Here is a 21,278-nt window from a genome sequence, read left to right on the forward strand (position 1 = left end):
CCCCACACAGCTCAAAACCAGAAATAAAGTAGAGCAAAGAGACATGAAGCTGCATATGATAGAAGGAAAGAAATACTTTAGATTAAATCAGAAAATTGATAGATTCACTGCATCTTCTCTATATTTCCCACGTCATTGAATTAGGTCCCAGAATTTCTCAAGAAACTACAACTCCCATTACAAAATACAGCCACATTTGTAATTTCAAAGCCATAATCATAACAAAACCAAGTCTAAAGAGCGACATCTATACATATTGGATTTGAAGCTCATGAAAGAAAAAATAGTAATGTATGAAGAATGAAATTTCACAGATATAGCATAAGAGATTTATAGCAAGGCAAATCCTATTAAAACAATAGTACAATGACATGTTCTATTAGGTGCAGCATCTGAAAAAACGCTTTTGCTAATCTTAGTAGTTTGACATTGTTGTTTAGCTTTTTTTTACAACAGCAACAATCTAGCTTTTTACATTTTAAAATGCAAAAAATACCTATTTTATTTTTAAAAGGCAAAAGTCCTTTGCATATATACTATTAGAACACTGAAAGATTTATAGTATTCAAGTTTTCATCTCAAAACTTACTCACGTGTTGAAGAGCTGGTGTATTTAACTGTTTAACATACAGTTTCAGTATTCAGAACAGACCAGTTTCAAAGAACATGAAGATTTTGAGGAGCTGAAATACAGATTTATAGGAGAAGTCCTAGTTCCTATCTTGTTTTCTACAGCAAGTGCTGATGTAGGTAAAAGATATCAAACATGTAAGCAGTAAGAGGGGAAAATACTGTAGAAGATGGTTCAGTAGGACTGCAACATCACTGTTAAAGAAAGTAACCTGCAGAGATTAAATATTCTTTAACACCACACGATAAGCACGGTAAGAAATTTTGTCCCCTGCCGAGAGTTACAAAATCCCCAAATCCCAGAACTCAAATGAAAATGGAGTCTAACACAAACATTACTACTACTCCCTTGTAGAAACATGCAGCATTACATTTAAAACTGATCCACGTATACCTGGAAGGCTACAACCTGTTTTCCGAGTTCACTTTTCTTATTTCAACTTCCTATGTACAGTTCCAAGTTTATTTTGATTTTAAAACATTTCAACTTAACCATTCATACGATCATCGTAAAACAAAAGGCTAAAGAAAACTTAAGAACAGATTTCAATACTCTTCCAATATTAATTTTGAGTAGTTTATTCTTGAATGCTTGAACTTACTATGCCTGAGTGTGGACGGTGCTACTGAATGTGAAGCAGATTTACTCAAATTAGGACCTTCATAGGCACTATCGAAGTAACTGAAAAAGGCTACAGATGGCAACTGCATTAAGATACATGTATGATCCACCGGCAAACCTAACCTTAACCCTAAAGAGAGAGGATCTTTAAGTAAAGTTCAGAAATGCAAATAGCACGTACAGCCATTTCAAAATACTGGATTAGAAGGGAACCACTGATGGCAGAGAGGGTGGGTGGCAGAGGACAACTTAACTGCACGCTCGTGTCTGTTTTGTTCTAATTCTTCCCTGAAGTGCAACAACACTGCAGCATGGTTTAAGAGAAAGCTCACAGTAAGAGTCATGTGGAACCACTAGAATTCAGCTGAATAAAACCACGCAGTGTGGTTTCTGTACATACCCCGCTGCTGACACCACAAACACTATGCAAACTTTAGCATTGTCCTTCCTCTGGCTACAAGTGGATGAGCACTTAGCTCTTCTGCCAAACGTGACAACTCATGCGAAGAGCTGCTGCACTGCATTAAATTAGTGAAATATTAAACTCCTGCCATGCTGACTATAATGTCTGAGAAACTGTTCAAGTAAATAATAAGAAATTAATGTAATTAGGTTTTGATCAAGCATATATACAAGGACAGCAAAAACAAAGCGATATTTTGCCTTACTGATATTATACTGCTCAAGACTATATTCCACATCCTTCTATTAGTATTTCTGTGTTTAAAAGACAGATTACACGTTAACATGACAAAGCATTCAAACAAAATGGAAGAGGGATTCTTGATTCATCATAGACAGAATTCCTAGCATCCTGCATTGCCTCTTGTGTGCAAAGTGGGGTGGGGGGGTGGGGGGTGTGTGTTATTTTTTTCGCTGCTAAACATAGACTTATCCACTTTATTAGGTTCAATTTTTAAATACCAATATGCATAAACACAATCATCATCTATGTATTTTTAATATACAGATCATTCATCTGTCAGAAAGGTAACACCCTAAAAATGGTTCGTGGAAAGAAACCTACCAAACAATAAACTGATCACTACTCCCACTTCTGGAATCCTCAACACAGATATCAGAGACGTGATGACAGATGAAGAAGGAAAAGGTACTCACAAATAACACCTTCTGCAAGCCATCCTTGAATGTGTTGTGGATTTGGTATTTATATTTTCTTTCACGCAATCTGAGGTAGAAAAGCTCGCTCTTAAGGAAAAAAAAAAAAAATCACATTCACAGCTTTTGCATGCTCATTCAAGATCAGCCACGGTGGAACATCACAGATAAGTAAACTGGTGATGTAACCAGCATCAAACACTGCATCAGATAAACCCAAAGGCTCTACAGGGTTATATTTTGCAAAGCCAAAAGGTTTTTCCCAGAGAGGAGGTTTAGCAAGCATAAACCAGCCACGCTGTTTTCACATTCCTGGTGGGCTTGCTTTCTGCTTCCAGAATAAGTCCCAAATCTGTATTTATTATTAAACTTCATCACCAAGAAAAAACAATATGCTTTCTCATTTGATATTTAGACTGAAATATAAAAGCACCAAATGTTGCAATTTCGAATGCACCATCTCTGTATGAACACTGTAGTACAGTCCAAACCAAGAAAAGGCCATTGGTCCTTTTATCTCCATGGTAACAGCAGCATCTGTGAAGACGAACTGTATTCCCTCTTCACTGCAAAGACAATTTATAGTTACATACTATGACATAAACTGATTAGACAGCAAAGCTAATCAGTAGCTAGGAGAAACAGGAACCAAAGTATGAGATTAAACTCTTACTCAAGAGAATGTTCTTACTCAAGGGAAATAGTATTTCTCATATGAAAAATAGAAAATGAATAACCAATCAAGCTGTTCCTCTGAGCTGATGCAGGTTGGGAATTTGTGAACTTTCCAGCTTAGCCATCAAGGATAGTTGCCGGATACTTTATAGAATTAGCTTCTTATTTAAATCTCCAGTTATAGCCTTTTGAATGGGGAGACGAAGTTGTTCTTTGCAAAAGAAATACTGAAGAACTATTACTTCAATATTAACTTTTCCCTTTAAAAGATTTGCCATCATTAACAGCAACAGCAGAGTGACAAGTTTCACAGCTCTACAAACTACTGCCCTCCCACCTCCCCCCTCTCCCCCCCTTAGCACTATCAGTGGTCCAAATATTTCAGCAGCATCATGCTTGTGCACTAACAGTCTCTATCTCCAGGGAAATGGCCATATGTACAGGCTTGATGAGTCACCTACACTTGCTTTTATTTTACTCCTGTCCACAGCAATCCTTTGTAAAACACAAAAGCAAGCAAACAAACAAACAAAACCCCAAACAACCCACACCACAAAAATGTCCTTTTTTCCTTCCCTTCACTGCTTCTTGCCCCATTCCAATGCTCAGCACTCGGGCCTTATGCTATCAAGACAGCCAAGCTTCCTCGCCTGCTTCATGAATCAATATAATGACCATCTGCTCACATTATTAAGTTAAATATATACCAGAACACATTGATGAGGGCAGCTCATTTGCCATGGTCAAGTGATCAGTTCATAGCTGCTCCGTGGCCAGTTGTAATCTTCCCAGAATAAGAGAGAGCAGGTGGTCAGCCAAATGCTACTAATCACAGCGTTACCTATGAGGTTCCCCAGGCTAAAGAGAAGCTGAACTGACAAAGATGCTACCAAATAATGTAACTCTGCAAAACAAAACAAAAAAAACCCAACATAAGGCAAGAGTTATTCTGATGATCTTTGGTCCAAACTAATTTGCAAACTGAAGTATTTCATGTCAAAATACCCTAAGGTGCTCTCTTTTGGTCAGTCATTTGACTAAAGCTGAACAGTTAACTTTACAACCTCCTGTTCACCCCCATTTTGCTGTCACACAAATTTCTTCCACTCTGGAAATCACGTAAGAATTTTATTTATAGCAGACATGCACTTAGGTTTACCTACTGAGCTTAACCTTCCATCCCAACAAAAGTAAAATTGATGATAATTATTAGAATTGTCAGGGTAGGCAATGGCCCTGAAGTCGCATCACCATGTGTTAGTGCTATAGCAGTGCAAAGGAAACCATAACTAATGGGGCGACAAAATACCCCCAAATTCTCCATGGCCCCCATAATAGGCCTGTAATGCCTGGATACTGCATCAACAGGTACTCAACCAGTATTCATTTTAAGAAAGCTACATCTGTCTAAAAATACACTTGATGTGGTGCTGCCCCACGCAGCAGAACAACAGTGAACCACACAGAATCTGGCCTAATGTGGCAATTCCTAGATAACTTTGTTTATATGGTTCACAAAACCTTCACTGTGAGCTCGATCTTATAACTCTAACTCATGTGGGCTCATGGCATGGATCAGGCACCTTAGCAAAACGTCCACATTCCACAATGAAGGCCTGATTTGAAGCATGCATACCTTGAAACACACATATACAACAGTGCAAGACATTAACAAGATTACTTGGTGTCTGCCAACTTTGGAAGTTAAGTATCTTTTCTACAAACAAAGATAATTGAGAGAAATACAGATTTAAGACAAGTGTTTTTTCTATTGCACTGAAGAACTAAAGATACCTTCCCCCACTTCAGAGAAGCTTTGTAACGATTCCAATACTACCTCATTTTTAGCAGATACCAAATACAGAGCATTGCAGAAATAGCACAGTTTTAAAAGGTGTTTGCTTATTGTGAAACTGCACATCACAGCCAAAACCCTCTAATAGCCATCAATGTATCACATGGATAAAAGCCTGCTAAAAAAATAAAAACACTCCGTAAAGAGTCCCATAAAACAGCTTCCAAACTATTGTAAAGTCAAGCAGGTCAATTGCCACTGGGGTATGAGGAAGAGCACATACAGTCTTGTCAGCTCAGTCCAATTACTCTGTTTTTCAATCTCGTTTCTGCAGATGTGTGGCACTGCAGCACACAGGTTGAATTAAAAGTGAAGAGTAAGTTATACAGGTATTCAGAAAGGTGCTCTCTGGATGATAATCAATCCAGATCGAGCAGGAAACACTTTGGTCAGGTAACTGAATCTACTAGTCCTGTGAAACAGTTAATCATTTAAGCTATTTTTACAAAAGACCAGGTTTGAGGGATATGAAAGAAAGACCGCAAAGTCAAATCAATAGGCAAAAGCAAACCGCACAAGAAAGATGCATTATCGGGATTCCAGCAGTGCTAATGCTACAGGAGGGCTCTCAGCTGCGGCACGCATGTTGAATTCTGTAACCACACAGGGTCAGGGCTGACGGCCACTGCTCCTTCACTCAGGTTTCTTACAAGAGTTCCAATATCTAAAAGCAGTAACGCAGCCTGCAGCAGTTTCTTCATATACGAAAGATGCATTAGTAATTTAAAAGCTATTCCTCCGTATTCTGTAATGAATGCCATTGAAAGCTTAAATTTTAGACAGGATAATAGTCATGAAGTTTTTATGGTGCACAGCATTTTTTCTGTGTGTTTGCTACAAGTTTTCAGTTTGGTTTTAGGCTTTGTTTTGATGTGTCCAGATATAACAACTGAAAAAAACGCTATCGGGCTCTAAACTCATCTGGTCTCTTACTGTTTTATTCAAGTTAACAGACTAACTTGCCTAGTTTATGTTAAGCATGTGCTCAAGCTGCTGTTTGAGTCAACAAATCTTTAGTTCACTGTCTTCCTCAGTTCTCCCCTAAAACAATATGAAGTTGGCCCGATGAGTAAGCACAGGATAAAGCCTGCCCACATTTGTATCTTAGCAGAATGAATTAAAATGTTTTACAATTGACTGAATACTACAAAGTGAAAAGTTAGTAACTGCGCAGGCTCTTTAGCCTTAGCTTTTAACTTAGAACAAAGGCTTTCCTTTATAAGAAAAATATAGTAAGTAGGACAGAATTGGGAACACCAGGATTGCAGTTCTCCCTAGCATTACAAAGTCTACTCAGCAAGATACTTGTACAGTATGTTACTCAATGTCACTGTGTGAAAAGACCTAGACATAAGATGCCCAAATTATTATCCTCATGAATTTGCAATCTAAAAGTATTAAATATGAAGACTCTGATTGCACTGAAATGACTGGGAAGAACTCCCATGGGCATCAGAAGGGGAAGCCTGTCACAACAAGCTTTCAGCTCTACGCAGTCCTACCAACATTAATCACCTGCCAACATCAATAACCTGCACAGTCAGTGAACTGTTTCCAAAACCCATTTTTCTCTGCTGAGATTTCAGTTCCTTCCATTACTGCAAGGAATAAACAGATCACCTGAGCAGTATCAAACAATGTCATATAAGATAGCTGCTGCAGGATCTCCGCAGTTTTCATACCATGCATGTTGCAATTCATATGCCAGGTGACATTTACAAACCAAAATCACTCTCCACTGCTTGGTGGCTTATTTGTTTTAAATGAAGGCCTGAATTTATCTTCAATGTTTTGGGGTATACTACTAGACAAAGCCTTTTGTTAGCATTCATTGTATTCTCATGTTTATTATTAACGTGTTGCTGTCTGCAAGATTAAGATGCTTAGATATTTATTCATTCTAGAAAACCAGAGCAAACCAGGCTTGGGGTTGAATTTACAAGTGAAGACACACTGCATAAAGCACACATCCTTCACCCTGCTCCCATGAGGTCTCAACCTATCTACTCAAACACATAACCAAACAAGTATACTCCAGATATGAAAAGAATAACTGTCAGAACAAAGCCTTTAAAACCTCATTCTGCTATCACTAGTGTGTACAGGAGCGGCTGTGTTGCACGCTATTATGATCGGCCTTGTTTGCTTTACAATGATATTTAATATCAGACTCTGACCCTTTGTTTCAAAGACCACTCAATTTTTTTCCATACATTTTCTCTCAATGGATTTGAGACATTTTTCTACTTGCCTCATTATCACTGCCCAAAAATTGAGTTTATCATTTTAAGACTAATGAATAATTTGGACATCCAGGACATTCTCTAATCATCCCTATCAAGAAGTATTTCCACAGCCTCAAAATAATACTTAAGAGACCATACAGTCTGATCTGGACAAAGTTCATGCCCTTATTCTGCTCCAGCATCAACACCCTTGGAAATGCTGACACGGGGGCTGTGGTGGCACTGCCCAGCAGCAGGAAGGCTCAGCCGTCGCCGTGTCTCTGCGTGCCACATTGCTCTGCTCTGTAGGATGCACCAAGTGTCAGCACTGGTACGTAACTGGCCACTTGCTTGCTGCTCACTACCGGGCGGAGCGTTACAGCCCCACTGCGCACGGGGGATGGCGAACAGCATTACGTACCTGCTGATGGCTGACCGCGAGAGGTCAACCCCTCATCTTTTCCTGACCTACTCCTGCTTCATTCCTATTGAAGTGAAACTTTAACCTACCTGGTTCTGACATGGGCCACATACTTTATTTCAGTTTGTTACTAAGAATTTAAAAAGGATTAAGTAAAACATTAGCTGACTCTTATTGCAGTAATAAAACACGTAAGCTCAAAGCAAAAATAAACATTTGTAAACGGACTGCCAAAATTTTCTCAGTTCAGAGTGCAGTATTTTAATCTTCAATCACACTTTTGAAATATTTTTCATGAATGTATGTAGCTCTGTTCTGAAGCCTCTGAATTCTTTTTCCTACTATTTTACGACAGTAAGATGTCCCAAAGCTGTCATAGGAAGCTGCTCCTAGTTTTCAGCTTGGTTGATATACCTTTGCTTGTAATGAATTTCCTTTACAATATTAATTTTATCCCTACCTGTTCTGAGCTCCATACACAGATGCTGATGCATTTATCTATTTTCTTATATACTTAAATCCATTTACCCTTAATATAGTTAGAAGCAGTTATTTAATCTATTACTTTTTCCCTGCTAATGTTTGTGTCTCTGCTTCAGAGGCACGTAAGAGGTACTTTATGCCAAGCAGCCAAACTGACTGGCACGTTAAAGAGCAAATCCAAGCTCCCTCTTCCCCACTGCACCAGTGTGCATCTTCCACATGACCTATTGTTCATTTGAATAACCAGTTTACTTAATTTCTCCAAGCTTGTCCATTTCTCACAGATGTTAAACCTGTTTCTGTCATTTCACTGAAACTACTCCCTTTTGCTCCAAATCCCATCTCCCTGTCTCAGAAATTAATATGCACTAAATGCCAGTGGATTCTCTTCAGTCATCAGCTTTTCTGCAAAGTCCTTGCTCTTCACCAAAATGAATCCTCAACTAAACATCAGTTCAGCAGCTGATGAATTACTGGCTGTAAGTATTAACCGTTACTGGCAGCACAATGGTGTTGTGGAAAAATTTGTATGTTATCACAATAAATTTTTTTCTATTTGTACACTGATAATACTATTAAGTGTCCCTTGCTTTTTGCTAAGCAATCTAAGCCCTAAAACAAGAAACTGCATCCTTTTAAGTTACATTTTAAAAGTCTGCTAAAATAAGGCTCTAAATAACTATTTATGCCTTCTCCCACTATGCAAAACAACTTCTTTTAAAAGGAAGTCTACAAAAAAAAAAATCTGTCTCACTTAAATTAAAATTATTCTATAAGCCTTCAGTCAGTCCTAACACATTCTTCCATTAAAAATGCTTTGCATTAAACTGATCACCTTAAAAAAGCTCTTTATTAAAACTTCCTTATTTGACTACAGACACTCATGTAAGTAGCTCTCAATCAATACCCTTCTCTCTGGCCCTTTTTGGAATCTCTGTTTTGAGACAGTTTTTCTCTCTTCCTTGATAGGCAAACTATTCAAACTCCCCTGCACTGCACATGACGCTGGAAAAAGGATCATCTTCTTTTTAAAGTAACCTGAACCCTCAGTTAACAAACTGGCATATTTTAAGTATTAAAACATCAAGTTCTCTAGGCACTTAGTATGCCCACAAAGGATTACAAATATTATACCTGTCATTTGCTGCACTTTTTTTTTTTCCTGCTTTACCTTTCCAAGGATTTTGCTTGTTTATTTGTAAAGAAAAACAAAGGTATGTAAATATGCTCGATACCTGATTTTTCCAGTGCGCATATGTACATGTGGTACATTTTCATTTCAATTATATGATTCCATTTTTTTTCACTGTAACAAACACAATTAAGCGTGAGAGAACTAGTGTACCGTGGAGTCATGTAAATCAGTAATATCCTCCCCTCAGACTCAACGTTGACGGAGTAGAACCCCTCTTTTCCCAAAACACAGCAGAAACGTTACATGGCTTTTTTTCCTGACATTTGACCATGCCAAGGAGATCAGCTAAAGGTTGGCAGCCACACAGTTTTCGGGCTGAGAGGGTACGTGCCTCCAAGCAGACCGCAGGCTCAGCCTTTGTCACCAGGGCACACCAGCTAGTGCACACGAGCCGGCGGAGCGGGCAACACGCTTGTGTCTGATCACGTCCCCGCTTAAAGCACGCACTTTACAACATGCTCTACCCTATGGGTAGAGCTCCTGTATCAATCAGGGTGTGTGTATGGCCTGTTATGGTAACTATTCTCCCTGACAGATCTAGGGCAAGGCGCAATCCTTAACAAGTTAAGAACATTCTTGACTTTATTCGCTCCACAAGCTACAGTATAGTACATGTATTTCCAGCTCAAGGTTGTCTGTGCCATAGAATGATATCTGCTAAAGAGCAAGAGGAGTCACAGGATCTGCAAAATACTAACTAGACACATTTCAGAAGACCTGCACTTAGCAGCATCTCTGCTGCTTCTATCCACTTGTAACAAACCCAATGATGCTTGAACTACAAAGCAAGAGATATTAAAACCAAAACCTTAAAAAACCGCAGTGACTATCTGCCTCACTAAAATAACTCTTTGTCTACATATTTGCCATTAGAACATTTAATTTTAGAAGTGAAATCTATAGAAATGTTACTATGGTGCTGTTGACAACAGATCCAATAAATTTGAAAATTGGCTTCCAAGTTTTCATATAAGCCAATTACGTTGGCAAAAATTTGTGATGAAGAAATTCATATCTAGATATGCTGTGCTCAAATCTGTTATCAGCTACTGGTTTCATATACAAATAAGAGATGCATGTACTCTGAACACAAGTCTCCTTAGTCTTATGAGATACCCTGAAGTCAGCTTATTACAGTAACATTGCTATTTCAAATAATCATCAGTTATCCTCTTCTAACAGCTGAAGAGAACTGTCCTCAAATATCCACATGTACCACGAAATACAAATTCACAACCAGTACTTCTCATTTCAGCACAGCCCTCTGAGTGATATACATTTAAGCCACTAAGTATCACTGCTGGTTTTGTCATGTGGTTTTATTGTTTGCTTGGTTTTGGTATCTTAAGTTTAACATATCTTTTAACATCATTAGACATTTAATTATCAGAGACTCCATGGTATCTGGCAGAAAAGTGAAAAGTTCAGACTAATAATTTTTAAGAGCTAAAGACTACTCCATAGTAAGTACTTATGGGACAAATCAGGAAAGAAAAGTTATTCTTCAAAACTAAAGAACTAAAATTCCATTAAGCAGCACTTTGTACCATCCTACAGACTTGATTACTCCCAGAACACAGAATATGAGATTAATGTTAGGTTTACTCAATTTTATATGCAAAATTATTTGAACAGCTTGAAACAAAGGTCCACAGCCTTTGGACCACATGACCAGAACAGAATTTAGATAATGTAATAGATGGCTATTATTTTCAGTGCTGAAAATACATTTTGGACTGTGAAGAATTAGAATGGCTTGGTGACATTTTTTGAAAACCTGATCATACAATCCCATAACTTCAGCCACATGTCACTAGTTCTCTTCTGCTTCCCCCATCCTTCTTTTTATGATACAGATATTCTTGAAACACATAGCAGTAAGTACTGCGTCAACTGAGGGCTTGTCTGATTTTTCAGCAAGCACAGATTCTTGTTCAAATATCACACTTAAACTCTACTTGACTGACCATAATTAGAATTATTACGCCAAGTCAGAATTCTCAGGATGAGAAGGACATAACAGACATTCCCAGTCTTTTCACAGCTGTGCGTCCCAGCTAAAATTTTTGCTTTAAAAATGAAACAAAGCATTCTCAAGCAGTTTTTGTGGAATTGCAAACTTCAAGATTTTACTTGAGATTAAATTTCTGATTTTGCTTCCTCTCTTCATTATTAAGAACAAAACTTCGGAGCCTGCAAAATGCTTGCAATAGTCCTCTGTAAATGGAAATATTTACCCCAGACACTTCACTGGACAATAAATACCCTAACTGTCCTAAATGTAAAGAACTCAAATATGCCGTGAGTGGATAACAAATATAGAAGAAAGTTAAAGGCTTGAGCCTGACTGAACAACAGATCAAAATACATAAGAAGAATCCAAGATTGAACTATTTCAGGTGCACAAAATCTAAGCAGCAGCAGGAATACCTGGAGCACAGCCTAGAAACAGTTGCGGACACAGAGTAAGTACAGTATCTTGGCCTGAGTCACTCCTCCGGGCTTCCTGATATCAGGTTACAGCTGCTGTCCTCTTCAATAAAATAATACAGTGTTAATGAATCACACTATAATAGGTGTTTGGAAAGCAATTATGTTTCTTCAAGACTGGGATAAGGTTTTATTTGCTAGTTTTAATTTGACATATATTTCGTCCCTTATTAATTACACAAACCCAAAATATTTGTTCACATTCATTCCTTCGTCCTTTGGACAATGGAGTTGGAAATGCAAAAGCCAGGAATACCTTTAGTACGTGAGGTGATACATACACAGTAGCAAATAAGTGTCAGCAGCAGAATGAATACTAACGAGCGGAATGTAATTAATGCCTACACATCTTCTGGTCTGTAAGTAAAGCCGTATCTGTAACCATAAGATGTTTTACAAACATTAGCAAACTAATGGACAATGTAGTACATCATTTGAGAAGAGATAAAAGAAAGAATTGACTGTCTATAGCTCAGGATATCACGATTCACTAGATACTACAGCTTTTTTTATTCTTTATGCATATTTCTCAACTAGCCCAGAATTATGAAGTCATTTACTCAATAATTAACTAATCCAGGGCATCTTCTCAGAAAAGCATTCAATTGGGCTACAAATAAGTTTTAGAAGTTCAGAAGTATTTCCTACATCCTTTGTTCATATTAATTATGCATTTTTTTTCCTAGCTTTAAACTCTGTTGACTGCAGCTGCTATTCAATGGATCTTACATAACACACTGACATTACCATTATTTGTTTTATCTCACCATTTTTACATAAAAATAATCTGGCATTTCATTATTATTTCTTAGCATTCATTTACTGTGAAGGCATTTTAAGTATCTTGTCCTTAATTGTTTTAATAAAAATCCATCTTAAGTAATTTATATGGGGGAAAAAACTGCAAATTAATTGTCATTTAATTATTTTGGCAACTAGACCCATGGCAGATATCACAACAAGGGGCCGAGACTCAATTTTAGTAACAAGACTAGTTAGAATATTTGCGCCAGAATTATTAGCTAGATGTTCAGTGAATCAATTATATTAATTAAACAGACAAGACTGATGACAACTGATGTCAATAAATATGTCAATATGTTAATAAAGACACCAATGCCACCCCTCTCCCCAGCGTAAATATAAACAAAAATCTAGCTGGGTATTTCATGGATGCATTGCATGGACTGAAGCAGTAAGTTATCACAGTTACAACAGCAAGCATATCATTTATGTTCACTACAAGCTTATAGGAGAACCTGAGGAGATAACAACAAAATCACACCTGAGTTCCTGAGTCACGAGTGTTTATGGCCATGGTAATCCCACCCCCTGGCAACGCTGGGGAGCACCTGGCTGAAAAACTGTTGCAATCTAGCTGCATTTGGGAAATGACAGTGGTGGAATTTGCAAAGCAAGAAGCAGTACAGAGCTGTACCATAAGGTTTGTTTTGTTAATTTTTTTTAACCCTCCTCTTTTTAATCAACTTTATTACTACTGTACTACTGTTACACAGATCACCACCATGTCACCAAGCAGGACAAGGCTGTATGGAGCACCCACAGCGTCAAGAAGAGGATGAGTTGGCTGGACTGAACTGCCTGTATCCACCAGTCACAAACCATGGCGGCCCATTCAGGGGCAAGAAAGACTGCCAACCCGCCTGCCGACCGCCTGTATTTACACGTCAGAGGGCTGCAGCAGCTTGGGGCATCACTCCTGATGGACTGCATGAGGAGATAACAACCCACGGGAACTGCAAAGGAGCCCTGCCCTGGCATGGGGTCTAGGGCAAGCGTCAGTCTTTTGATGCTATAAAAGAGTCCGTGTCACACTCTGATACCTGGGTTCCTATGCCAGAAGTGACACATTATCCTTGACATCTACGTCATGCTTTGTATTTATTAGTTTTTAAAAGGTATTTCCAATTTAGAGGAAGGTCAACAAAGTGATTTTTTAACACATGCAGTAGTTTTGAGAATGTGAAAGTGAACACCAGCTTGATGCCATTTGGTGATAAAGAGTCCATCAACTCAATTTCAAATAAGAATGTTTCTGTGATGTGATCAATGCTGAAGAAATGGAAGAAGAGAACAGTCCATGGCAAGCCTACACCTGAAAATATAATTTATAGGAGGAAGAGCAATGCATTCTCCAAATGGGATTTTTTTGGAGAAAAAGCCCTGTCAATCAACGTACAGCATGTATATAGAACCAATGCAACAAGCAATAAAATTCTAGAGCAACTTCATATGAAAAAGCATCCATAATATTATCCTCATCTGTTATCACCAGAAAAAGCAAGAGGGACAGATATTTCAGATGTGTACAGCTTCATATTTATATCTGCGGAATTACAGGAACTTTATGACAGCTTTGAGACAACAGAAGTTTAAAAAAACCCATGTGTATTGCCCTAAATATTCAAAAGCACTGATATTCAAAGTATGTTATTATTCCTTACACACCTAGATGATTTGAGATAAATCGGAAGTAACACAAGAATCCAAATAACACGCTTCACAGTATGTTTTGTGCGGAGGCTTAAATAATAAATCCACAGTACCCTGTGTACTCAATCAAAACACCTTTCACCCAAGAGGCAATCCCACATCCCCGCAATAACCAACAAGCAATGCTTCCTCCTTTTCCTCCCCACTCAGCATTTGTTTTCCTGTTTAACACATGCTTAAACTTTGCAAAGCAGAGAGCTAATGTAGTACTTCTAAAAGGAGTAGAGATACAACTACAGCTAACACCTAATATTCCTTTTTTTTTCTTCATTCACTATTACCTTTTTGGTTGCAAATCAGGTCATATCATACAGAACTGTGGGCAGTGGTAACTGTTTCAATATTCTGTTTTTTCATCACTGTAACGCTCTGGTATAGGATTCCTTTTGCTACCTTCTCAGTCTTCCCCAACTTTTGTTCGTTTTTATAACACAAATTATGATTTGAACAAAACAACTAAGTAAACCAGAACTCCCAGCACTACCTTGAAACATCATTTATTTTCTCACCACAACTCTTCAGTTTATAATAAGCTTAGCTGTAAAAAAAGCATGCAGATGTGCACACTGGTTCTTTGGTGCTTCTAATGTGTCTACAGGCAGAGATTAGACCCCGTACTTTCTTTAGTGAATTAAGAGTAAGAGAAAATCAAGTATCCATGCTCTCACAGTTCTTCTGCAAAAGCCTTAACAACTAAAATACTTGTACACGTGGAGTTCAGACCATGAAAGACAACTGTATTCAAGTTTGCACACAGAAAATTCATTTGCTCAAAAGGACTACAGAATACATACTTGTAGACATAAAAAGTCCCCCTTGAGTACCATTTGCCAGTTCTTTTTTTCTGGCAGGAGACACCACGGACTTGGCGAGCGCTCCTCAATGCAGCAGAGGCATCAGGCTAGCGAAGCAGCTGCTCTCGCCGGCCGCCGGAGCAGGGCTCGCTGGCCAGCCTCTCCTCCGAGAGGCTTTTGGAAGCCAGCCACCATCTAAGCACGCCTGGTTGAGAGCACCTCTACTGGATACTAATGACCTTGGGAATATATGTCATTGGAGTTGAGCTCCACTAGAAGAATCCTAACAACCTCTGCACATTTTTTTTTAAAGATGTAATCTATTGCATCTCTTTTTCATTCACATTTCCATTTGTGTAGCTCTCTTCTGTTATAAATATTAAAAGCAGATATTTAAGCAATTTAAATGACCTTTCAGACCAACACAAACAAGACAGCTCGTGGCAAGCGTCAGTTGTTAAATCCACAGAAATGGGTCATTTTCACAGGACAGATTCAGCAGACTTTTGCATTTCAAGTTGAAACTTGATATATTGAGCAGTTCAACCTAGGGCAATCTCTGAAAGCTTGAAGGAACAGGGTCGAGTCATGGAACATTTTGTTATTATTTTATACATAGAAATGGTTTGAAAGAACCTCAGAAATCTTGATACTACGATTCAGAATAATTAATACAGGAAGAAATCCTGTACGTTTATCCCATTTCAATTCTCCTTCACATATAGCAGCTACCAACTTGTTTTGATTAGTACAAATAATATTACAGGGAACGAGATGCTGCACTCCTTGTAGTTACTAATTAGCTAGACCAGACAGAAAACATTCAAAGGACTGATTTTTTTCTCCCCATTTGTATTTTCTTTTTCATTATAGGAAAAACATTAGTCAGACTAAGGTACATCAATGAAGTTGTATTTTCCCCTCTGTATTTCAGTATATTTCAAAACAGTTGTCTTTATAGGAATAGGCTAATATTTCAAAAGTGAAGTTTTAGTTAGACTCTAGCTAGGATAGATGATGTGATGGCATTCTGGACTTGTGCAAAGCATCTGACACTGTCCCACATGACATCCTTGACTCTCTAAATTGAAGACACATGGATTTGACAGATGGACCACTCAGTGGATAAGGAATTGGCTGGACGGTTGCACTCCAAAGAGTTGGTTGCACTCCAAAGAGGCTCAGTGTCTAAGTGGAAAGCAGTGGCATTCCTCAGGGATCAGGACCGGCACTGTTTAACACCTTTGCTGGTGACATGGACAGTGGGGTTGAGTGCACCCTCAGTGAGTTCACTGACAACACTGACTGTGTGGTGTGGTCACACGCTGGAGGGCAGGGATGTGCCATCCAGAGTGACCTGGACAGACTGGAGAGGTGGGACCCTGTGAACCTCATGGAGTTCAACAAGGCCAAGTGCAAGGTCCTGCCCATGGGTCGGGGCAATCCCAAGCACAAACACAGGCTGGGTAGGGACTGGATTGAGAGCCGCTCGGTGGAGGAGGACTTGGGGGTACTGGTGAATGAAAAACTGACTGTGAGCCAGCAATGTGTGCTCACAGCCCAGAAAGCCAACCGTGTCCTGGGCTGCATCCAGAGCAGTGTGGGCAGCAGGTCAGGGAGGAGATTCTGCCCCTTTACTCTGATCTCATAAGACACACCCCCTGCAGTGCTGTGTCCAGCTCTGGGGACACCAACATCAGAAGGACACGGACCTGCTTGAGTGGGGCCAGAGGAGGCCACGAAGATGCTCAGGGGGCAGGAGCACCCCCCTGTGAGGACAGGCTGAGAGAGTTGGGGGGTTCAGCTGGAGAAGAGAAGGCGCCGGGGAGACCTTAGAGCGGCCTCCCGGGACTGAAAGGGGCTGCAGGAAAGGTGGGGAGGGACTCTTGATCAGGGGTGTAGGGATCAGATGAGGGGTAACGGTTTTAAACTGAGAGGGTAGATTTCGATTAGCTATAAGGAAGAAATTCTTCCCTAGAGAGTGGGCCCTGGCACAGGTTTCCCAGAGCAGCTGTGGCTGCCCCCTCCCTGGAAGGTTCAAGGCTGGGTTGGACGGGGCTTTGGGCAACCTGGGCTGGTGGAAGGTGTCCCTGCCATGACAGGGGGTGGGACTGGATGAGCTTTAAGGTCCCTTCAAACACAAACCTGTTCTGTGACTCTCTACAGTGAGTTTCATTTATTGAGGACTTTCAGTCAGCTCTGGTAGACATGTAACTGAAAGTGTTTATGCTGATATTTTAGCCTGGGAATTAAGGTATGCTCCCCGACTAGATGAATTTACACTTAAATGTAGTTCACAAAGCAGTCTGACGGGGAGGGAAGCATCACTGTGACATAGGTCTCTTGGCATGGACACAAATATAGCATAACCAGAGAACAGTTTTATCTTTAATGATAACTGTATTCATTACAGTAAGAATAAAAAAATAAACCAAACCAAAACCCAACAACTACCCGCCCCAACCTATCTTCAGTTTGTAAAGATACTGGGAACTATGGCTACACGTGCTTATAGATCAAGTGTTCTTTGAAGTAAAAAGGAATGAGACTTCAGTACTCTGAAGCAGTACCACTTGCCTTTTACTCCTGAGCCAAAATCAGCCCTACCATACAGACATACCAGCTGAACTCTATCAGTTTATAAGAAGCCTAAGTTTGTGCCAATGTTTTCACAGAGCTAGGCACTGAATCAGAAGTACAGCCAAAGACATGCAATCAGTATTCATCCCACAAGAAAATAAAAGCAATTTTAAGATTTTTCTATAATTTCTGAAAAGAAATATAAAGTACTTACCATGTATTGAGTTTAGTATACACACAACTGCATATTTTTCCTTTTTTTCACAGTTTTTAGGGCATGATTAATAAGAGAATTAGAATATATTACTATGAAGAAGTTTATTCAGCTGTTCCTAAAATTCAAAATAAGAACACTTTCAAATCAATTTTTTATATATCATATGCAATTCTATGGGAGTGTAAGCCACAGGAATATTATAATGAATTCTAATCATAAGCCCCTTGAACATAAGTTTGTCTAAAACAATTAGTCTCTTTCCCATGCAAATGTCTGAAAATAGAACTGTACATTATGAAATAAATTTGTTGTATATTCATGCAACCATTGTGGATTGCTAGTAACCACCCTTAACAGTAACCATACCACTGAGATACGTTTGGGTTTGATACTTTGAAAATCCAAGGACAAAATATCAAAACAGCATTTAACTTTACCATCTAAGATTGTCTCTTTTTTTAAAAAAAAAAAAACCACCAAACTTAAAAACTTCAAAAATGAGTAACTAAAATACATTCCTGACCTTTGTTTCTGACATGTTCTCTAAGACTAAGAGTCTTGACAAAGCAGTGATTTTTGAGGAGCTCCCAAGTGTGCTTTACCACCACCATGTCTGGCCAAGGCCTGTTTTGTCCAGTAGACCATTCCTATCACGGACCATGTGTAGAGAAAGGTACAAAAAGACAGAAAAGTGGGTTTGTTGAGCCTGGAGGCAAGAGCACCTGGGGCAGCTAACACCAGCGTTCTAGTACCTGGGAGGAGGTTACTGAGATGAGGGAGCCAAGCTGTTCACTGAGGTGCGTAGCTGGGGAACAAGACAGCTGTCAAACAGAAACAGGGCAGGTCCTGACTAAACGAGGCAAATTTCTTTCCCCTGTGAGGATAACTAAGCACTCAAACAGAGCACCAGAGCAGTTATATCTTAAGCTTCAGAGGTTTTCAAAATCAGGAGAAACCCTGAGCAAGCTGGTCTGATTTCAGTGTTGATCCTGCTTTGAGCAGGAGGTTGGAGCAGATGACCTCCAAGGTCGCTCAAACAATTCTGTGATTCAACCATACTCTGATACTACCCCAGTTTCCAAGACCCTACAGCTCAGTGACTCCCTAACCACAGGAGCCTCTTAGAGGCTAACAAGCCCGGGTAAATTTTTCTTCCATGACTATGTCTTGTGAATCTGTATGAACTCAGTATCAACTATGTTCTGTGCCAGAGCATTACAAAGTTTTATTATGCTTTACAGGAAAAAAAAAAACACCTTTTATTTTCTTAATCAGTCTTCATTTTCTGCTCAGTAGCTATGATTACTGGAGAGGTTTAATGATTACTCTTACTCACTCACTATAAAACTCTCAATCGTATTGACTTTTTGTGTTCCTTTCTCCCACCCCACCAGTTGCCCCTCTGCAGGCCAAAGGGCAGGGTAGTTAATCATACTTTGTACAGAAGCTATTCCTTGGATCGTTTCCAACTCCTTTCTCCTACTCTTTTACCACTCCACTGCAGTACATCATCTACACAAGATCAAGATTGCTTTTTTGTAAAAAATGAAGTAAAAAAAATTTTCAGCAAATAACAAGAGCAGCTGTCTTGCTCCATGAAGTTCCCTTCTCACAAAAAAAAAAAAAAAAAAAAAGAGAGAAAATTGTTTTTCATGTCAGGCTCAACTTTTTATTTCCTTATAGGCGTGGGATCATTGAAGGCCTATCAATAAAAATTATGGAGGAAACTTTGCTAAGCAGATTATTAGGTTGCAACCTCCAGGCGTAGCTGTCTTTGAAGGTTCCCATTGCTTCTCTGGCCACATGGAATAGGGATGAGGACTAGGGCAATATGCCACCTTTGCTAGTCAAAAGGAAACAGATGGTACTGGAGGCAGTGATCAAAGTTACAGTAGGTAAATCTGTTCTGTTTTCATAATTGTGGAGGCTGTTAAATTTGCTAGATGAATTTCAAAAAATATGCCTATTAATTCAAGTTTTGCAAGCCTCAGTAGTATAGGTTATTTTTGTTCTTTTTTAAAAAAAATATTCAAAGATGTTTCCAGTATAAATAAATCAGAATATTTTTCTTGCTGGAAACAAAGTTAATTGACTTCCATTTTACTTAAATGGTAAACTGGGCATTTCTTGTAACAATTGCTCCAGAAAAGTACTAATTTTAGGCTAACTTAAAATGCAGCCAAAACTTCAAATCTAGAGCTAACTTCAAATATATCGGAAGCACACTAGTTTTCTGACAATGCTAATACTGTGATGAACTATGAAGCTAATTGCTAGCCATCTGACCGCTCAGCCTTACTAAAGAGCTATATCTAGAGCAATATCTTTTCTTTATGCTACATCTGATGCCCCCCAAAAACTAATGGGGAAAAAAAAAAAAAAAGAAATTCCTCATATTTAGGATTATTTTTCAGATAATAATGTGGAGCTGTGGCATACTATATTGCATGCTTTGTCAGAGAAGCATATTCTTCTGCCTTTGTATGGGCAGAAGCTGAGAACTGATACGGTTCAGTATATGAATGTTCAACTGAGAACTTAACTGTCTGCAAGACAGCTTCAACCTTTCAGTCTTGAAGAAGATTACAAAGATATATGTGGATTGCTTATATAGGACAAAATCAACACTTGCTAAAACTGCTGAAAGAAATCCATGGAAAGAACAAAACCAGCAGGCTCCTGAGGTAGCTCAGCAAGCTCGAGAAATCCTACAAAAAGCCTCGTTTAGCGTGCTACAGGAGAGGCGAAATGGAATGAAGGTCATGCCAAAGCAAAGGTCATGGCAAAGATTGAGATGTGGGTTTTGTCTTTTAAATCAGCACTGCATGCTCTTCCTCTGAGGTATCTGCATGAGCTGTAACACAGACTTAAAAGAACACAGAGAAGAAGTTTCATCGCACAAAGCTAATGGGGTCAGTTTAGGCATGATAAACGCTTTTAAATCTTAAATACTTTTCCGCCCAGTCTGAAGTTTAATAGACATGGGTAACAGGATATTCTTTATTTTTTAAGAAAGCAGTTGAATATCTATATACTGAAAACCAAGCCAACACTCTCCTGTTGGAGGCAAGAAAAGCTTTCTTGAATGTTTGGCGTACAGTCCAATGCCTCACTTCTCAAATCCTGTTTTAGTATAAATATTTTTCTAATGCTCTCTAGCCATACTATTTTAGCACCTTGTTTCATGGAAAAAGTCTTTCTGGGGTTGGGACTAAATTTACAACACCAACGCACCACATCCCCCAGATCCATCCATTTCTCCTGCCTAAATCACACCAAGTTTTCCTCTGTGAGATCCAGACGGCGAGCTGAATGCTTTAATCCTTCAGCTTTGGGAGAGGGCACAACCTGGTTAGTTTGGGGAAGAAAGGCAAAGGGACAAACAAAGGCAGCAGCTATCAAACTTCACATAGCTAGTGAGTGTTCTACCTACTTTAGTTCAGACAAGAATGCTTTTG

The 21,278-nt window shown here is 39.0% G+C and overlaps 1 protein-coding gene across 8 annotated transcripts in view; it reads right to left on the minus strand.

The window, feature by feature from the left end:
* Positions 1-21,278, minus strand: part of IQSEC1 (IQ motif and Sec7 domain ArfGEF 1) — a 356,135-nt gene that overhangs the window by 192,397 nt on the left and 142,460 nt on the right. For 2 of the 8 annotated variants that reach the window (XM_074914147.1, XM_074914139.1), the window contains exon 1: positions 2,372-2,585. The exons of the other annotated variants lie outside the window; for them this stretch is intronic. In XM_074914147.1, the coding sequence (XP_074770248.1) occupies positions 2,372-2,394 (23 nt within the window). In that variant the 5' untranslated portion in view covers positions 2,395-2,585. Of the gene's footprint in view, positions 1-2,371; positions 2,586-21,278 lie in introns of those variants that run through there. 8 annotated transcript variants of the gene reach the window in all.

The sequence above is a fragment of the Athene noctua genome, chromosome 10, assembly GCF_965140245.1.
Source record: "Athene noctua chromosome 10, bAthNoc1.hap1.1, whole genome shotgun sequence".
NCBI classification, from domain to species: domain Eukaryota; kingdom Metazoa; phylum Chordata; class Aves; order Strigiformes; family Strigidae; genus Athene; species Athene noctua.